The sequence below is a fragment of the Carcharodon carcharias genome, chromosome 20, assembly GCF_017639515.1.
Source record: "Carcharodon carcharias isolate sCarCar2 chromosome 20, sCarCar2.pri, whole genome shotgun sequence".
Taxonomy (NCBI): Eukaryota; Metazoa; Chordata; class Chondrichthyes; order Lamniformes; family Lamnidae; genus Carcharodon; species Carcharodon carcharias.
Genome location: NC_054486.1, coordinates 10,723,934 through 10,740,266, shown reverse-complemented (window position 1 = coordinate 10,740,266; position 16,333 = coordinate 10,723,934). Strand labels below are relative to the sequence as shown.

Here is a 16,333-nt window from a genome sequence, read left to right as displayed (position 1 = left end):
CAGGAACAGTCATACTGCCCCTCAAACCTAGGATATTCAATAAGATCAGAACTGAACTTGCATGCCAACTCCACTTTCCCGCCCTATTCCTCGATTCCATTAGTGTCCAAAAATTTTTCGATCTTGGTCTTAAATATTATGAGCATCCACAACCCTGCAGATTACAGAATTCCAAAAATACAACCCTGAGTAAATCTTCTCGCCTCTATCTATGTGGCTGACCCCTTATCCTGAGATTTTGATCCTCTAGTTCTAGACTCTTTAACCAGGGGAAACAACCTCTCAGCACCTACCCTATCAAGCCTCTAAGAATTTTATATGCTTCAAATGAGACTCCCTCTCATTCTTCTGAACACCAGAGAACATAGGTCCAGTCTGCTCAATCTCTCCTCATAGGACATCCGTCTGATCCCAAAAATCAATCTAGCGAACCTTTGCTGCACACCTCAGTGTCAGGTTTATCCTCCTTTAGGTAAGGAGACCAAAACTACATAATACCCCAAGTGTGGTCTTACCAAACCCCAACATCATTGTAGCAAATTTCTTATTCTAACTAAGCCTTTATTACAAAGGAATTGGAGAATAACATAGCATTTGCCTTGCTAATTGCTTGCTGTACCTGCATATATAATTCTATGATTCATATACAAGGACACCCGAATCCCTTGGAATACCAATATTTACCAGTCTCTCGCCTTTCAAGAAACATCCTCCTTTCCATTCTTTATACCAAAATAGATAATTTTCTACTTCCACACATTACACTCCATCTGCTGTGTTCTGCATAATTACTCAGCCAGAAACAGTCCCTTCCAAATCTCTTTGCAACTTTTATATCTTCTTCACAGCTTACTTCACCTTCTAGTTTTGTACCATAAGCAAACTTGGATATATTAGACTTGGTCCCCTCAGCTAAACCATTGATATAGACTGTAAAGAGTTGCAGACTGATCCTCCACCAGTTGCACCCTCAAAAACCTCAATAGGTGCATCAAACTCGATTCCCTTTTGTAAAACCGTGTTGATTCTGCCTAATCATACTGTGATTTTTCAGGAGCCCTGTTATCACATCCTCAACAACGGATTCTAGTTTTATGTCCTGTACCTCCATTGCGACCAATGAATGCTGATGCTGAAAAGCATTACGGTACAGAAAGCTAACCTTCCTCTGCTTGATTGAACAGGAAACAAAAATATTCATTACAATTATTTTGATTCATGTTCAACATCTTGCTACTTACCTGACCTGTGTGTTCAGTTTCATCTTTATTTATGAGGTACATCATGAAGAACCTGAGGGACAGAAATCACTTGTAAATTACAATTAAATTTGCATCTGCTTCCCTGCCAAATTATTTTTGGACATTGTAATTACTCAATATGAAAGAAATGTTTTGTGTCAAAGATTTTTTTTCTTATCTGTGAGAACCCAGGGCTAGAATCTCAGCGTATACAGATTGCTACCCAGTACTTTAATATTTTGTGATTATGAAAATCATCATCTTCTATGCAGATGCAGGGTGTTCTCAAAGCAGGCAATGACAGTTTATACTTGGGATGGTGCCCAGTTACACCGCACCTGTTTGGCCTGGAAGCAGAATCTTCTCAAGGACTGGGAGGAAGTGTTGTTTACATCCAGTCCTGGCAATGTTAGGGAATGGAGTGCGATAGTCAGGATGATCTCTTCGGACCAAATTCCTCCCAGCTCCATTTCTGTTGCCACCAGTGTGCACAAAGAAGGCTGATAGTGAAATCTGTTGCACAGCAAAAGGATGCCTTGCTTCCAGTAGCCACTTGCAAAGCTACTGGGTGCTATCAGCCTTTCCTGAAAAGGAACTGATTTTATATAAAAATATCTGCTTTGGCCAAACCGGCAGGCTCTCCTCTCTGTTACCTTGCAAATTCCTCCCCTAATTTCCTCTGATTCCTTAACCATATTCCAGTAGTGAATGGAAGACTAAAGCCAACATCAACCTGAAGGATCTTTATATAAATTTCACATAAACAGTTCACACAAACATAACAAACTAATTGATACTCACAGGTAGTTTGCAAGGTTGTGCTCTTGTAGTGTATGTACCTCAAAACCATGTGGTATAGTGTCGAAGTAATCATTGCCGATTCCACAAATAAAGCATTTGGTCTGGGATTCAATGAAAGAACAATCCATTTGAAACATTGTCTTAGCTCCTTTCTGACATAAATAATGCTTTGCATTTCTTCAGCTTTTGAGGAAACTATAGTTGTTTGGTGGTTATATAACACATCTGCATAATACCACTTCTTGTGTCAGTACAGTGTTAATGTGGAATAGCGAGCAAATTTATCAATGCCCATCAAAGTGCTACCTTCACCACAGGAGAGAGAAGAAAATAGTGGGGTGGGGTGCGAGGGACAGAAACCTGTCACGCTTAGGGAATCTTACTCCTAATAACGCTGAGATTGAGACCTTTAGTCTAGAAATAGTAGAAAATGGGAACCAACATTAATTCAAATGAAAAGGTACGAATGTAAGATAGTATTTATAAAAGAAACACACCTCCATGTCTTCTCGCACTTGCTCCTGTTGGTCTCTCAGCTCACCAAAAGCATCAATAATCAAACCTACGTAGCAGAAAATGATAACATGAGCAATATTTGAGCAGCTTACACTTTCCATTACATTGCCGCTAACATTTTGTTTACACATGTATTTGTACGTGCTGGTACATTGGCAACATTTTATAGCCCAAAGTTTTTCCAAATCTTAATGCCAATAGTCTGATGCAGAATTTTTTTGCGTAAAACCTAGGATTTTTCAACCATGATTTTATAGCTTTCCTCCCCTGTAATACCTTTTTTCTGTTATTCATTATTCAATACACACGTCCCAGGACAAATGTCAGGAAAGATCAGTGTAACAAGCATTTTAATTAAAATATTTTCTCCATCGTAATTACATGATGAGTCAGAACACTGATTCATTTGAATGTTCACACACACTGGGATACATCTGTACTTCTTGTACTATTTTAGAATTTTATTCAATTGCCGATATACATACTGCTTTCAGCAGACTTCACCAGACTGGCATTGTTTGCATTCTTTAAGGCATAGAGTTGGTACTGAAAGGATTACAAAGTATTGATACAGCACAAAAACTGACCATTCAGCTCAACAGATCCAAACTGGTGTTTATGCTCCACACAAGCCCCTTGCCATCCCTCTTCATCCAACCTCATCAACACACCCTTCTAGACCTCTCTCCCTCGCGTTCTCACCTATTTTCTCCTGAAATGCTCCTATGCTATTCAACTCACTACTCCTTGTGGTAGCAAGTTCCACAGTGGAACCACTCTGGGTAAAGGAACTTTTTTTGAATTCCCTATTGGATTTATGATTGACTATCTTATATGGGCTGTAGTTCTGGTGTTGCCCGCAAATGGAAACACTATGGGCTGAATAATAAGGTGGTGGGGGGGGTGGTGGAGGGGGCAGAAGGCTGCACCCTCTCCTCCCACACCCCCCTGCCTCCAAATCTCTCCAGAACCAAAGTCAGTTTGTGGAGCCAACCACTCCACACTGGTCTGCTATGCAGCCATAATGCACTACACGTGAGCTAAACAAGGTTTGAGTGGGACTTTATTACACCTTTCCCATTGCTTCTATGTTCTTTTCATAATATAGAGACCAGAACTGCTTACAATTCTCCAAGTGCGGTCTAACCAAGGGTGCATTTAGTGGGTACTGGAAAATCAAAAAAATGTGATAGAAACCGATTGCATGTTTCTCAGAAATTCAACAGTGAAGAGTGAATAGCACTAAATCTTTTGGATGAAAGAATTTATTGGAAATAAATTCCACCTCAAAATTTTCCTGTGGTAAGAAAACATACCCTGAATAATAGCTAGTAGGATGACAATGACAAAGAAGAAGAACGTGATATCAAAGATAATCCGATACATTTCAGAAGGATCACCAGCAGGGTCTTCAATTTCATCTCCAATGCCACCTCCAGCTCTGACACCCACATACATGTGGAACAAGTAGCACTGCAAATAAAAGAAGACAATATGTGACATATTGTCAGAGATTGAAATGTGTTAGAAAGGCAGGAAGCATTGAATTGTGACTGGGAGGTAGAAATTGGTGAGTCATTCTTCTTTCTATCAATTGCTGCTGCTACAGCATTCGTTAAATAATTTGTTAACTAGTTAGTTGGTGCCGGCTGGCATGCTAAGTTAGCTTCACTCTTTCTGGGTTGGATATGTGGGCAATCAGCAAGTAATCCTACCCTGATTGTTATGCAGTGACCTGCTGAATAGTGGGAATGTATCAGGCCCATCAATGATGCCCCACATGCTTAATAGTTTGCTGACACTCGGTGCCTAGGTGACAAATGAGGAATTGCCAAATAGGTAAGAGGCAAAGGAAATATACCCCAAAATAAGAAACTGCATTCTGAAGGAAACAGAGGGTGAAAACCAATAAAGCTATTCAACAATACACCAGCAATGTTTAAGTTGCAATGATTATCAGCAGAGGTAAATCCCATATGTTATTCAGCGTGGTTGTGGGAAATATAATAGTGGACTGTAAATTGATATTTAAAATGAAACGGAATTGAAGAAATCAACATGATTGAAAACAGAAAATTTGGATTACAAATTATGCAATAATATCTTGCATTGATATGGCACATGGTAAAACATCACAAGCGTTTCACAGGAGTGCTATCAAACAAACTTTGCTAACGAGCCACATAAAGGGGACTTTCAGGCTGAATACAGAAAGCTGAGTCAAACAAGTCGTTCTTAAGGAGCATTTTAAAGGAGGATAAATTGGATGAAGAGGTGAATTCCAGAGCTTAGGGTCTTGAAAGCACGGCTGCTAGGGGTAGTGTGATTAAAATTGGAAATGCCAAGAAGCCAGAATTGGATGCGTGCAGATATTTTAGAAGATTGCAGGGTTGGAGGAGATTATAGAGATAGGAAGGGGCGAGGAGGCCCTGGAGGGATTTATAAAGGATGGGAATTTTAAAATTAAGCTGTTGTTTAACTGGGAGCCAGTGTAGGTCAGCGAGCAGAGAGGTGGTGGATGATTGGGACTCAGTGTAAGTTAAGGCACAGGTAGCAGAGTTTTGGATGATTTCAAGCTTAATGAGGTAGTCAAAAGTGTGTTGGAATAGTCAAACCTAGAGGTGGATGAGGCTTTCAGCCACAGATGAGATGAGGCAGGACAAGAACTGGCGATGTTGTGAAGATGAAGGTAAGAGATCTTAGTGTGGACATGCGGTCAAATAGGACGCTAAGGATGCAAACAATCAGATTCAGTCCAAGTTGCCAGGGAGAGTGATGAAGTTGGTAGTGAGGCTCAAGGCAGTGACAAAACAAAATGGTTTTGGTCTGCCCAATACTTAGCTGGAGGAAATAGCTGCTTAGCCAGTACTGGATGTCGGATAAGTAGTCTAATCATTTAGAGCCAGAGGTCAAGAGAGGTGGTGATGAGGTAGAACTAGATGTTGTCAGTGAACACGTGGATGCTGTTTCTTAAGATGTCGTTGCCAATGGGCAGCATGTAGATGAGAAACAGGAGGGAGACTAAGGATAGATCTTTGGGAGAAACCAGAGGTAGGCATTGTGTTCCTTAGAGGAAGTTTGACCTGGTGGGTTAGGGGAAGGGAGGGAAGTGACCATGGAAGCTCAGATGGTCTTAATAAGGAACGTTGGAGGTGAGGGTGAACCAGACAGGGGAGAAGGGTTTAGGAAGATGGCATGCAGTAGAATAAAGAAGCAGGGGTTTATCCTTCCATTTCAGGCCGATTCTGGAATAGGGAGCAGTTTGCGCAGACGGGGACAGAAGCCAATAGTGCTTCATGTGGTCCAGCCAGATCTGGCAGCCGATGCTTAAACCAGTTGTCCACTAAATCCTTTCAAGTTTGTTTCCCTTGGACTTAAGGGAGCAGAGATAAAGGCTGTACCTGGGGAGTGACCAGAGTGAAAGAGAGGAATGATTTTTAATTGGGACTAGATCAAAGATGAAGTTCAGGTTGTGGTTAAGCAGATCGGCAGCTGCTAAATGTTATGGTGAATGCAGGGCCAAGGCTAAATGGTTGGGATTTTAAATGTGCAGTTGTGTGTGAATTGGGGAAGAGATTGTTCTATGAATGGAGTAGGGTTTGGAGGGAGAAGCAGGTTGTAGATGGAGAGTGATACAAAGGAGTGATCAGAGATGGCCTTACCTGTGACTGATGCAATGGAAGTGGTGAGGCCACATAATGGCAAGGTCAAGGGCATGGACATAAATATTGGTTGGGGAGGTTCATTGGAGGGTGAGATTAAGGGAGGATAGGTATAGTGAACTCAGAGGAGAGAGAACATGATGAATTAAGATGGACGTTAAAATTACAGAGGCTGAGGGAGGGAAGCTGTGATCCACTGGGCAGAGTCCACAGGGTCAGCACAATGAAGGGTGAATTTAACAGGAAGATGGTTGGCAAGAGTCACCTCCAGTGGGCATATCAGCAAGAGAGTAGGATGGGGTAGTTGGGGATGGTATTCATTTGCAGGCAGCCCTTCAGAGGATGCTAAGAGGGGAAAAGAGGGAATCAAACCTGCAGCTGCAGTACAGGTGGATCAAGGAATGCTGAGGGGTGGGGGGGGGGGTGGTGGTGTTAAGATTTAGGAGAGCAGAATACCAAGGAAGGGGAGAAATGAAAGGAGGCATAACAACAGGTAAAAGGTGTCTGGGAGAGGTAAGGACAAGAAGGGAGAAGGAAGTAGAAAAAGATGGTGGGCTTAGCTCTGGAGCGGAAGTTAAAACGTGCACATGACTGGCCCCAGGGAAACTCAGGGAAGGGAGACACAGGGAAGCTCTGAAGAAGGTCAAACACACTCGAAACATTAACTCCACAGATGCTGCTAGACCTGCTGAGTTTTACCAGCATTTTCTGCTTTTGTTTTAGGGAAACTCAGGTTATACAGCAATTGAGCTATTGAACCATGGCTCAGTTGGAAGCTCTCCCACCTCTGACTCAGAAAGTTGGAGGTTCAAGTCCCACTCCTGGACGTAAGCAATAACATCAAAGCTGATGCTCCTGTGCAGTTCTGAAGGAGTGCAGCTTGTCCACTGAGACATCAAACTCAGGCCCCATCTACCCACATAGAAGATTTAGAAGAGGAGCAGTGGAGTTATGACCGGTGACCTGACCAATATTTATCCCTCCACATCATGAAAACAGATTATCTGGTCATTGTCACATTGTTTTTTGTGGCATCTTGCTGTGTGTAAATTGGCCACTGCATTTCCTACATTACAACAGTGACTGCACTTCAAAAATGCTTCATTGGCTGCAAACACTTTGGGACATCCTGTGGTCATGGGAGGTGCTATATCAATGCAAGCATTTCTTTGCACAGAACACACAGTTACATGAAATAGATAAAGATATCCTTTATAATTCAAGAATGAATTAGGTTTTAGTAGCTACCTGAGGGAGACGTTTAAGAAGTGAACTCTATTATGTAGCACAGAGTGTAATATGCCAATCTGAGTGTCACAAATGAGTGAACTGATGCCTGTGACACTTGGTTCTTATTATACGGGTTTAACATGCCTGGAATTGAATTTCTGTGGCACTTTCACCATAACCATGGAATGAATGTCCATTCCACAACGTTAATAGATAAATACCGTCATCATATCATCACATTTCATGTCAGGTTCATCTTCATCCTCACTCTTGTTGTAGAATTTGCGGAAGAAGTTGAAAGCAACCACTGTGTATAGGTACACTACGACTGCCAAGAGGCCAACCGTCAGTGCAAGCTGCACAAGGTAGGAAGCAAATGTCAGTCAGTGCCAGTTAAGGGATAGCCACTTAATCAATTCTTTCTTAATTGAATCATGAGGAAAGGCATAACCTGACAAGGCAGAACTTAAAGTATAAATTACATGGGACAATTTAAATTCTCATTCACATGTTAATTCTTCTCTGCCCGGTTTCACATTCAGATAAGTACTTCTTTTAAAAATGTCCTTTTCAGTGGTGGCTTCAGTGGTCTATCCAATGAATGATAGTTAGGCTGAATGCAGACTTTGTTTTTCTGAATATAGCTGCCCCTCCATTACATTCGCAGCAGCTCAATTATGCAAAAGGGAGGTTTAAACAGGTGTTAAACCCCTTAATTGCAAATGAAAAAGACCTGAAGCTTGTTTCAGACAAGGGGCCTTAATGGCTTTTTCTTTTACTGCCTTTACCAATATGCTGGCAGATACACTTCGGGCGTTTAATGATTACGCGTGTCCTGCCTGCCATATCGGATGCTTTGACGCACATTTTGCACCAGAATGCAGCACTGCATGTGTCTGCTTCCTAACTCCAAACCCAGTTTCCCAGCAGTCTCTCTTTATAAGTGCTCTAGGCACTTAATTAAACGATGCCCTTCAACTGTGTATCTTAACAATATAATTAACATACTATCAAAGTTGTAGTCCTTGATCTTTTCAGTCTCGAAAGAAGGGATCTGAGAGATGAGCTTATAGGGTTATACAAAATAGGTGATAGCATGGAAAAGGGAAATCTGAACTATTAGTTTCAATTAAATTATGAGAGTAGGACACTATACTCTGGCCACAATCTTCTAATCCTCTGTAAAAATGGGGTGGTGCCAAAGAACTGAAGAGTTACAAATGTTGAATCTCTCTTCAAAAGGGGAGAGGTATGAACTCTATAACTACAGGCCAGTCAGTCTAATGCCCATATGGGTTTGTTAAAGGCATATCATTTCTGATTGAGCGCTTTGACGAAGTAGCAGAGAGGGTACTGTAGTTGATGTGTATATGGACTTTCAAAAGGTTTTTAATACATCAGAGATATTAGCAAAATTATAGCCCATGAAATGAAAGGGGCATTAACAGAATGGAAATTAAATTGGCTAAAGGACAGAAGTCAGAGAGTGGGGGAAAACGTGCTTTTCAGACTTGAGAGAAATATACAATAGCACCCCCAAGGGTCAGTACTGGGGTCAGTGCTTTTTCTGATTTATATTAAATGATCTGGACTTGGGTATACAGAACACAATTTCAAAATTCGCAGATGGCACAAAACTCAAAGTAATGTAGAGGGAGGAGAACGGTAGCAAGCTTCAGGATGGTATTGACTGGTGAAATGGGCAGTAAATTGCCAGATAAAATTTATTGCAGCGAAGTGAGAGGGGATGCAGTTTGCAAAAAAAAATGAAATAGTACCATTTTAAAGTGATTGAGGGAACAGAGAGAGCTGGAGGTTTACATACAGAAAGGGGACAGGACAAATTGATAAGGCTGTAAAGTCAGCTTATTTTGCCCTTGCCTTAATAAATAGAGACATAAGAGCACAGAAGCAAGAAAGTTATGCTAAAGCTTTACTAATCACTGGTTAGGCCCCATCTGCAGTGTCATGTTCACTTCTGGGCACCACACATTTGGAAGGATGTCAAGGCCTTGGAGAGGGTGCAATGGAGATTTACCAAAGGTACCAAGGATGAGGAACATCAGTTACACAGAAAGAAAGGAGACACTGGGATTGTTCTCCTTAGAGTAGATAAGTCTAAGGGAAGATTTAATAGAAGGGCTCAAAATCATGAAGGATTTTGAAAGGATAAATAAGGAGAAACTGCTTACAGTGACAGAAGGGTTGGCTTTTATATATCCCAAGCCAGTTGAAGTATGAAACTAGACACTAATATTTTATTGATAATGGGTTTATTCACAGAATGCAGCATTACATATATCTGCTTCCCACCTCCAAACCCAATGTCCTAGCAGTCTCTCTTCATAAGTGCACTAAGTAGTTAATTCAGCAATGCCCTTCACTTGTGTACCTCAACAATATAATTAACATATTATTAACATTGGCAACTGGCACAATGGGCTGAATGGCCTTCTTTTATGCTAGTAGTTTCTACAATCAACAGGTTCAAAATACGGTAAAATTAAGCTTTATACCAAGAGCTTCTTCATGCAAAGAATGATCAAAATATGGAATGGGCTTCCAGATAGAGTAGTGGAGATGAATACTCTCACATAATTTTGCAAAATTAGATTCTGCAACAGATGGGAGTCCATTGTCCATGTTTAGACCAAATGCCTTTCTCATGTCTAACTATCTTGTGATTTGGGACAGACCAGGTTGTACGTTTTGCAGTTCTCACCTGCTTGCCATTGTGAGTTACAGATGACAATATGGTACGGAGCGTCTTAAATCCCATGGCAATATCCAACAAATGGGCAGCAAAGAAAAAGTTGTTGTAGTGACCCAAAATAGACATGGTTGTGTACCAAGCCAGATATAGGAATGACTGCAAATAGAATTATGAAGCTAAGTATTAGCTGCATGAGGAACATTTATATTTTATTAACATCACTGAAATATTACAGTAATTAAGCTATTTCTGCCGTTACGGTCCTGCTCTAGACTGTTTCTAGCACTATCCTGTGAGCTATTTTTAGAAACAACATTAACCATTGCAGAACATTGTGGCAGAATCCAACCCTGACTGTACAAGTACAAATGACTTCAACCAGTGGAGAGCTTTCCCCTGATCCTGATTGACTCCAGTTTTGCTAAAACTCCTTGGTGCTAAACTCGATCAAATGCTGCCTTGATGTCAAAGGCAGTCACTCCCTTGAGTTCTGCTCTTTTGACCATGTTTGGACCAAGGCTGTAATGGGATCAGGAGCTGAGTGGCCCTGGAAGAACTCAAACTGAGTATTCATGAGCAGATTATTGATGAGTAAGTGCCACTTGATAGCACTGTTGACAGCACCTTTCATCACTTTACTGATGATTGAGAGTAGACTGATGGGGTGGTTATTGGCCAGATTAGATTTCTCCTGCATTTTGTGGACAGGACATACACCCTTGGGCCATTTTTCACATTGTTAGGTCGATGTAAGTGTTGTAGCTGCACTGGAACACCTTGGCTAGGGGTGCAGCTAATTCTGGAGTACAAGTCTTTAGAACTGCAGCCAGGATGTTGTCAGGGCCCATAGCCTTTACTGCATCCAGTGTGAGGAAGGGAAATCCCACAGATCATTATAACCAGAATTGCAAATAACAGGCTAGATTTTATGAAGTGGAAAAGGCGAGCATATATTAAAAGAGCACACTTAAGTCAAATGAGTGATTGCGTTTAATTTGACTTACATTGTCCGTGAACACAACTCCAAGCTTCCAGATATGGTATTTTAAATCAATGGAACTCAACCTAAAAGAACAAACACCATATTTAATGTTCAAAAGTACTTTTTATTCCAACTTTCTTTCTACATTTTCTTTTAAGAAACAAATTTTCTTCCTGCTGGGGGAGTCCAGAAGCTGCTGGCGGGGGGGCGGGATAGCCCCAAGGTGCTGGCACGCTCTAGCCCCCTCACACATGTCACCATTCTTCATCATTAATCCATAATTTAAATTGTTATAAATGTTATTCCGTTACTGAGGTAAACTTTCAATTTAGGACATCTGGTGGAAAGTTTCATACAACGGATGCAGTCATCAGGAAATTGACCGTGGAAGTCAGCACAGTCACTTTCGGTGAGCAGGCGCATGCCCAACACATCGTAATGTAATATGATGCACAATAACATTGGGCATGCGTCCCGATATCATTGCGCTGTCTCACGATATTTTGTTCGGCGGGCACATGTTGGAGTCGGCTGCGCATCCGTCGATAATTGAAAGGCCTATTATGGTCATTAAGGTCCTAATTAACTTGAAGTTTATGCTGCTCGTCCAGCCGAACAGTTGGTGAAAAGGCCAAGTGGCCCTTTACATTTTTAGGAAACCTCATCCACGAGCGAGATGAGGTTTCCTAAAGGTAATACTACTTAAATAAATCCTTTATTTTGAAAGGAAAAACATGTCCCATCTCATGTGACACAGTCGCATGAGGGGACATGTTTCAGTAAATTTTTAATGCTTCTTTTTTTTAAAATAGCACTTTAATCTCCCTGAGGTAGCTCTGTGCCTCAGGGAGACTGAAGTGCTCTTTTGCGAGCATGTGTGAACTGCGTGCTGGATCCGACTCTCCCCACCCCCCCCCCGGCTCCCCACCCGCCCGCACAGGCAGCGCTCAGCGCTACCACTCGCGATCCACACAGGCGGGTCTTAATTGGCCCGCCTGCGTGAGATTGCAGTGTGGAGCCGATCGCAGGCGGCAGTCAGCTCCCTGACCGCCCCCGCCTGCTCCCGCTGAGCCTGCCCAATGTGGGAAAAATTCAGGCCACAGGGTTTTCTGTCTATTAAAATTAATACTGTGTCTCCTGTCAATGCAAGATGGCCGCACAAGATGGCCACCGATACCCCTCTGAACTTGCACACTTGTCCGTGCGTGCTCAGAAAACCAATGACATAATTGTCGGGAGAGACAGTGCTAGCAAAACCCATCTTTAAAAAAAGCTTATGTAATAGAGGGAAGGAGAATATTAAAACAATCAGAGAAACTTTGTTTTCCCTTCCCAATTACATAAGCAAAGAGTTAAAAAAAAAACCCTGAATGACGCAGTCCGTGTATAACTGCTGTGACAAGAATGTTGCATGGAACGGAGTTGGAGATGGAGTGGAAAGTTGTGCACGTGCCTAGTTTCTGGCTCACATTTAACTTTCTGTGTCAAGTCTTTTTTTTTTGGAGACCTATTTCTGTTAAACTGAGCGCATTCTTTTTTATTTCGGAAAGTCGGTCTAACTGCTTTCTGGGTTCTGTTCTCTGTCACTGGAAATGACGTCACCGAGTAAAACGGTACAACTGCACATGCAGCATGTTGGCAGCAAACACAGCCTAAAATTAATGCCTAGAGTTAATACATCTGACCTGCTGGTCAGAGGCTGCCTGGGCTCAGGAACAGAAGGCAGCCCTCCCCAGTCTTGAAGTCACATTGGGCTGGATCTTGCTGTGAAGCTAACAATGTGACTAATGGTGTTTTATCACGATTCAAGCGCAAATCAGACAGCCAAAAGTACATGCGCAGTTAAACGCAAAAATCTGGAGCTGAGTTTTACAACCCATGGGCGGGCACGCGCCCAACCCGATCGGGCGTAAAATCACCTGAGAAGATGTCGGGCAAGCGGCCTGGCGCCATCGCAGGCTCCTGCGATATTTCGCTCGGCGGACACAGGCAAAAGTCAGAAACGCGCCTGCCGACAATTACAAGGGCAATTAAGCCCATTGACGGCACAATTGTCTCCAATTTTTCACGGCAGGATGAAATTTCCATTATAAAATAAAATAAAAATAAATATCTGTCGGCAGCGTTTTGATCAGCGATATTTTCAGGTGGTGCATGGACATTTTCTTGCAGCTTTTTAAACCTTTATTTGAGCTTTTTGCAGGTCTGCAGCTCCCTGAGGCAGCTGTCTGGCTTCAGGGAGCTTTCTCACAGGGCTCACCCCGCGCCCACGGAGATGTCCCTCTTCTCGCCCCCACCACAGCAGCACTAAGCTTTGCAGTGCATGTTTCACGCTGGCTGGCCGTTAATTGGCCGGTGGGTGGGTGGGTGGGGGGGTGGGAGGGGGGTGGAGTGGGGTGGGGGGTGGCAGGGGAAGGCTCGGGGGCCCATTTCCTAATCACTCCCAGGCCCGCTGATGCGCCAAAGGTAAAATTCAGGCTCTGGAAGCTGTTGTTCGAGATGCCATGCTCCTCCCTCAGCTGAGTGAAAATGGCATCTTGGCGACGGGTTCCCTAATCAGATTAATTGAAATGTGTGAAGTTCCTGTACTTATGTAGGAAACTCACCACAAAATGTTAAGATTTTTTCAGTCTAACACTATTTTAGCAGTGGGGTTAGTCTTAATTACTGCTAAAACTTCTCTGGCACTGAAAATGGTCTTTATTTTACGTGTGCAGCCCCATTCCTTCAGCTTTGAGTTGTTGTTGGATATTTTAAAAAAATGAAATGATGTTTTGTTACTTTTTCTTTCTGCTTTTTTTAAAAAAAAAAATCGCTCTCTATCCAATACTTCATTTCTTTTTACGGAATCATAGAATGGTTACAGCACAGAAAGAGGCCATATGGCTTTGTTGAGTCCGTGCTGGCTCCCTGAAAGAGCAGGTTAGCTGGTCCCACCCCACTTCCTTTCTCCGGCAAACTGTTTTCCTTTCAGGTGCTTATCCAAATCCCTTTTGAAAGCCACAATCGAACCGACCTCCACCACGCACTCAGGCAGTGCATTCCAGGTCCTCGCTGTATAAAAAAAGGTTTTCTCATGTCACCTTTGGTTCTTTTACCTTACACTGATGTCCTCTGATTCTCCACCCATCAGCCAATGGGAACAATCTCTCTGTAATTACTCTGTCTGGAACCATCATGATTTTGAACACCTCCATCAAATCTCCTTTCAATCTTCCCTTCTCTTAGGAAAACAACCCCGGCTTCTCCAGCCTATCCGACTATCTAACTGGAGCCCCCAACCCTGAAACCGTTCTCATAAATCTTTTCTGCAACCCCTCCAAAGCCTTCCTAATATGTGGTGACCAAAACTGGACACAGTACTCCAGTTGAGGATGAACTAGTGTCTGTCAAAGGTTCATCATAATCTTTTTGCTTTGTACTCTATGCCTCTATGTATAAAACCCAGGACGCCACATGACTTTTATTTTATTTTACTTTCTGTGACTGATTTGACATTTAAGTCACAATCAAGCTGACGCTTGCTGGTCCGGACCCTGTGCTGTTCCTTGACGATTTTTTAGTCTGACTGCAGCTGCTTGTCTTGTTCACGCAGCTCCCAAATGCCCTGAGCAGGGCATCGCACAGTTTGTACATCCTAGAGACAGCAACTGGTCAAGCAAAAACTTCATGGTCAGAATTTTTGGCTCGGCAAGCGGGGGCAGGGCCTGCTCCCCGAGGCGTAAAATGACGTGCGGTGATGTCAGTGCGTGCGTCACAGCCGAGTCGGCTCTGCGCCTGCTGAACTGTCAAAGGCCTATTGAGGCCACTTAAAAAACCAATTAAACTAATAAACTGAGCTGCCCGTCCGATCTTAAGGTTAGCGGGCAGGCGAAGAGCCCAGGCGGCTTTTGCATTTTTCATGGGCGGGTTGAGGTTCCATGAAGTTTTTATAAATTGAATAAAATTTTTTTATATGAATTCATTGGCACGTCCCAGCTCACGTGACACATTTCTGCGCACGTGAAAGAGCGGACTCCCAACTCAGGCAACCCCCATCCCGCCCGCACAGGGAGGGCACAGCGCTTCCGGGTGTGTGCCGCGCTGGGCAGGCCTTAATTGGCCCGCCCACGTAAAATGGTGGCGCAGACCCGATTGGGGATGCCCATCCACGCCCTCCCACACCCACTCCCGCACCACCCGCCCGGCAGGCAGAAAATTCTGCCCCATATTTATTCTTTATATTAAGCCACTTTTCAGATTCCTTCTCTGTGAGAAAGAGCTACCCAATAGGAACACATATCACTTACCATGAAACCAGCGTTGCTTCTTGCTCTGGGGGCTTTTCAATGGGACTAAAATCTAAAGCACTTCTGTCCACACCCAAGAGTTCAGCAATGCGTTCAGTTCCATAAAGATCTCCATATTTATTAATAACCTAGTAGAGAGCAAAGATCATACAGCCATACTCAAACAAACATAAACTATTACAATTAAAACACCCTACTGTACTGTAGAGAAGTCTATTGAACACAAAGCAAAAAAATTGGAGAAGGTGGATAATGGCATAGATGAACTGCAGAGAACATAAGAATGAGAGGGGGCCAAGGATGGAATGGAGGAGAGTGAGGTCATCAACCACATTGACAGACATGGAGAGGTCGCAGACAAAGAGGATATCACACAAAGGGTGTCGGACAGAGCTTGCGGGAAAAATAATGGCGAGGTTTTCAACGCTCACCTGCGTTAAAGTTTAGATTGGACAGTTACTTACGGTGAATTAAAAGCAGAAATCAGGAAGTTGCCCCTGGAGTTGCCCTGCTCCTCCAGAAGCCACACGATACCAGGATCTCTCTGACAAAACGGGCATTTAACTACATGGAGCAGGGGGAAGTTGTATACTTGTGTGATTATGCACACTAAACTCACCAGAAAAGATTAAGGTTTGTCAATTCCAATGTAAGTAAGCTGTTCATGGCATGATAAATCTTAATTGCTGCCAAGCAATACCCTGACACTGCCAATTATTTTTGTACAAATGTGGAGAATCATTCCTATAGAATTTAAATTTGTTGGAGATGTTAAAAAATATCAACATTAATTTTTTTCTCTTTTATCCCTCTTCCTCAATTCCAAATCTCCCTCCTTCTCTTTGTTTTGCTTTTGATTTGATATTGAATTCATTATTCTAACTTCCATTATCTGATTT

The 16,333-nt window shown here is 42.7% G+C and overlaps 1 protein-coding gene across 2 annotated transcripts in view; it reads right to left on the bottom strand.

The window, feature by feature from the left end:
• Positions 1 to 16,333, bottom strand: part of ryr3 (ryanodine receptor 3) — a 349,432-nt gene that overhangs the window by 4,469 nt on the left and 328,630 nt on the right. For both annotated transcript variants that reach the window (XM_041214540.1, XM_041214541.1), the window contains 8 exons: positions 15,435 to 15,562; positions 11,168 to 11,228; positions 10,173 to 10,319; positions 7,672 to 7,806; positions 3,875 to 4,031; positions 2,540 to 2,604; positions 2,043 to 2,143; positions 1,242 to 1,293 (listed from right to left, as the gene is read on the bottom strand). In XM_041214540.1, coding sequence (XP_041070474.1) covers positions 1,242 to 1,293; positions 2,043 to 2,143; positions 2,540 to 2,604; positions 3,875 to 4,031; positions 7,672 to 7,806; positions 10,173 to 10,319; positions 11,168 to 11,228; positions 15,435 to 15,562 — 846 coding nt within the window. The remainder of the gene's footprint in view (positions 1 to 1,241; positions 1,294 to 2,042; positions 2,144 to 2,539; positions 2,605 to 3,874; positions 4,032 to 7,671; positions 7,807 to 10,172; positions 10,320 to 11,167; positions 11,229 to 15,434; positions 15,563 to 16,333) is intronic.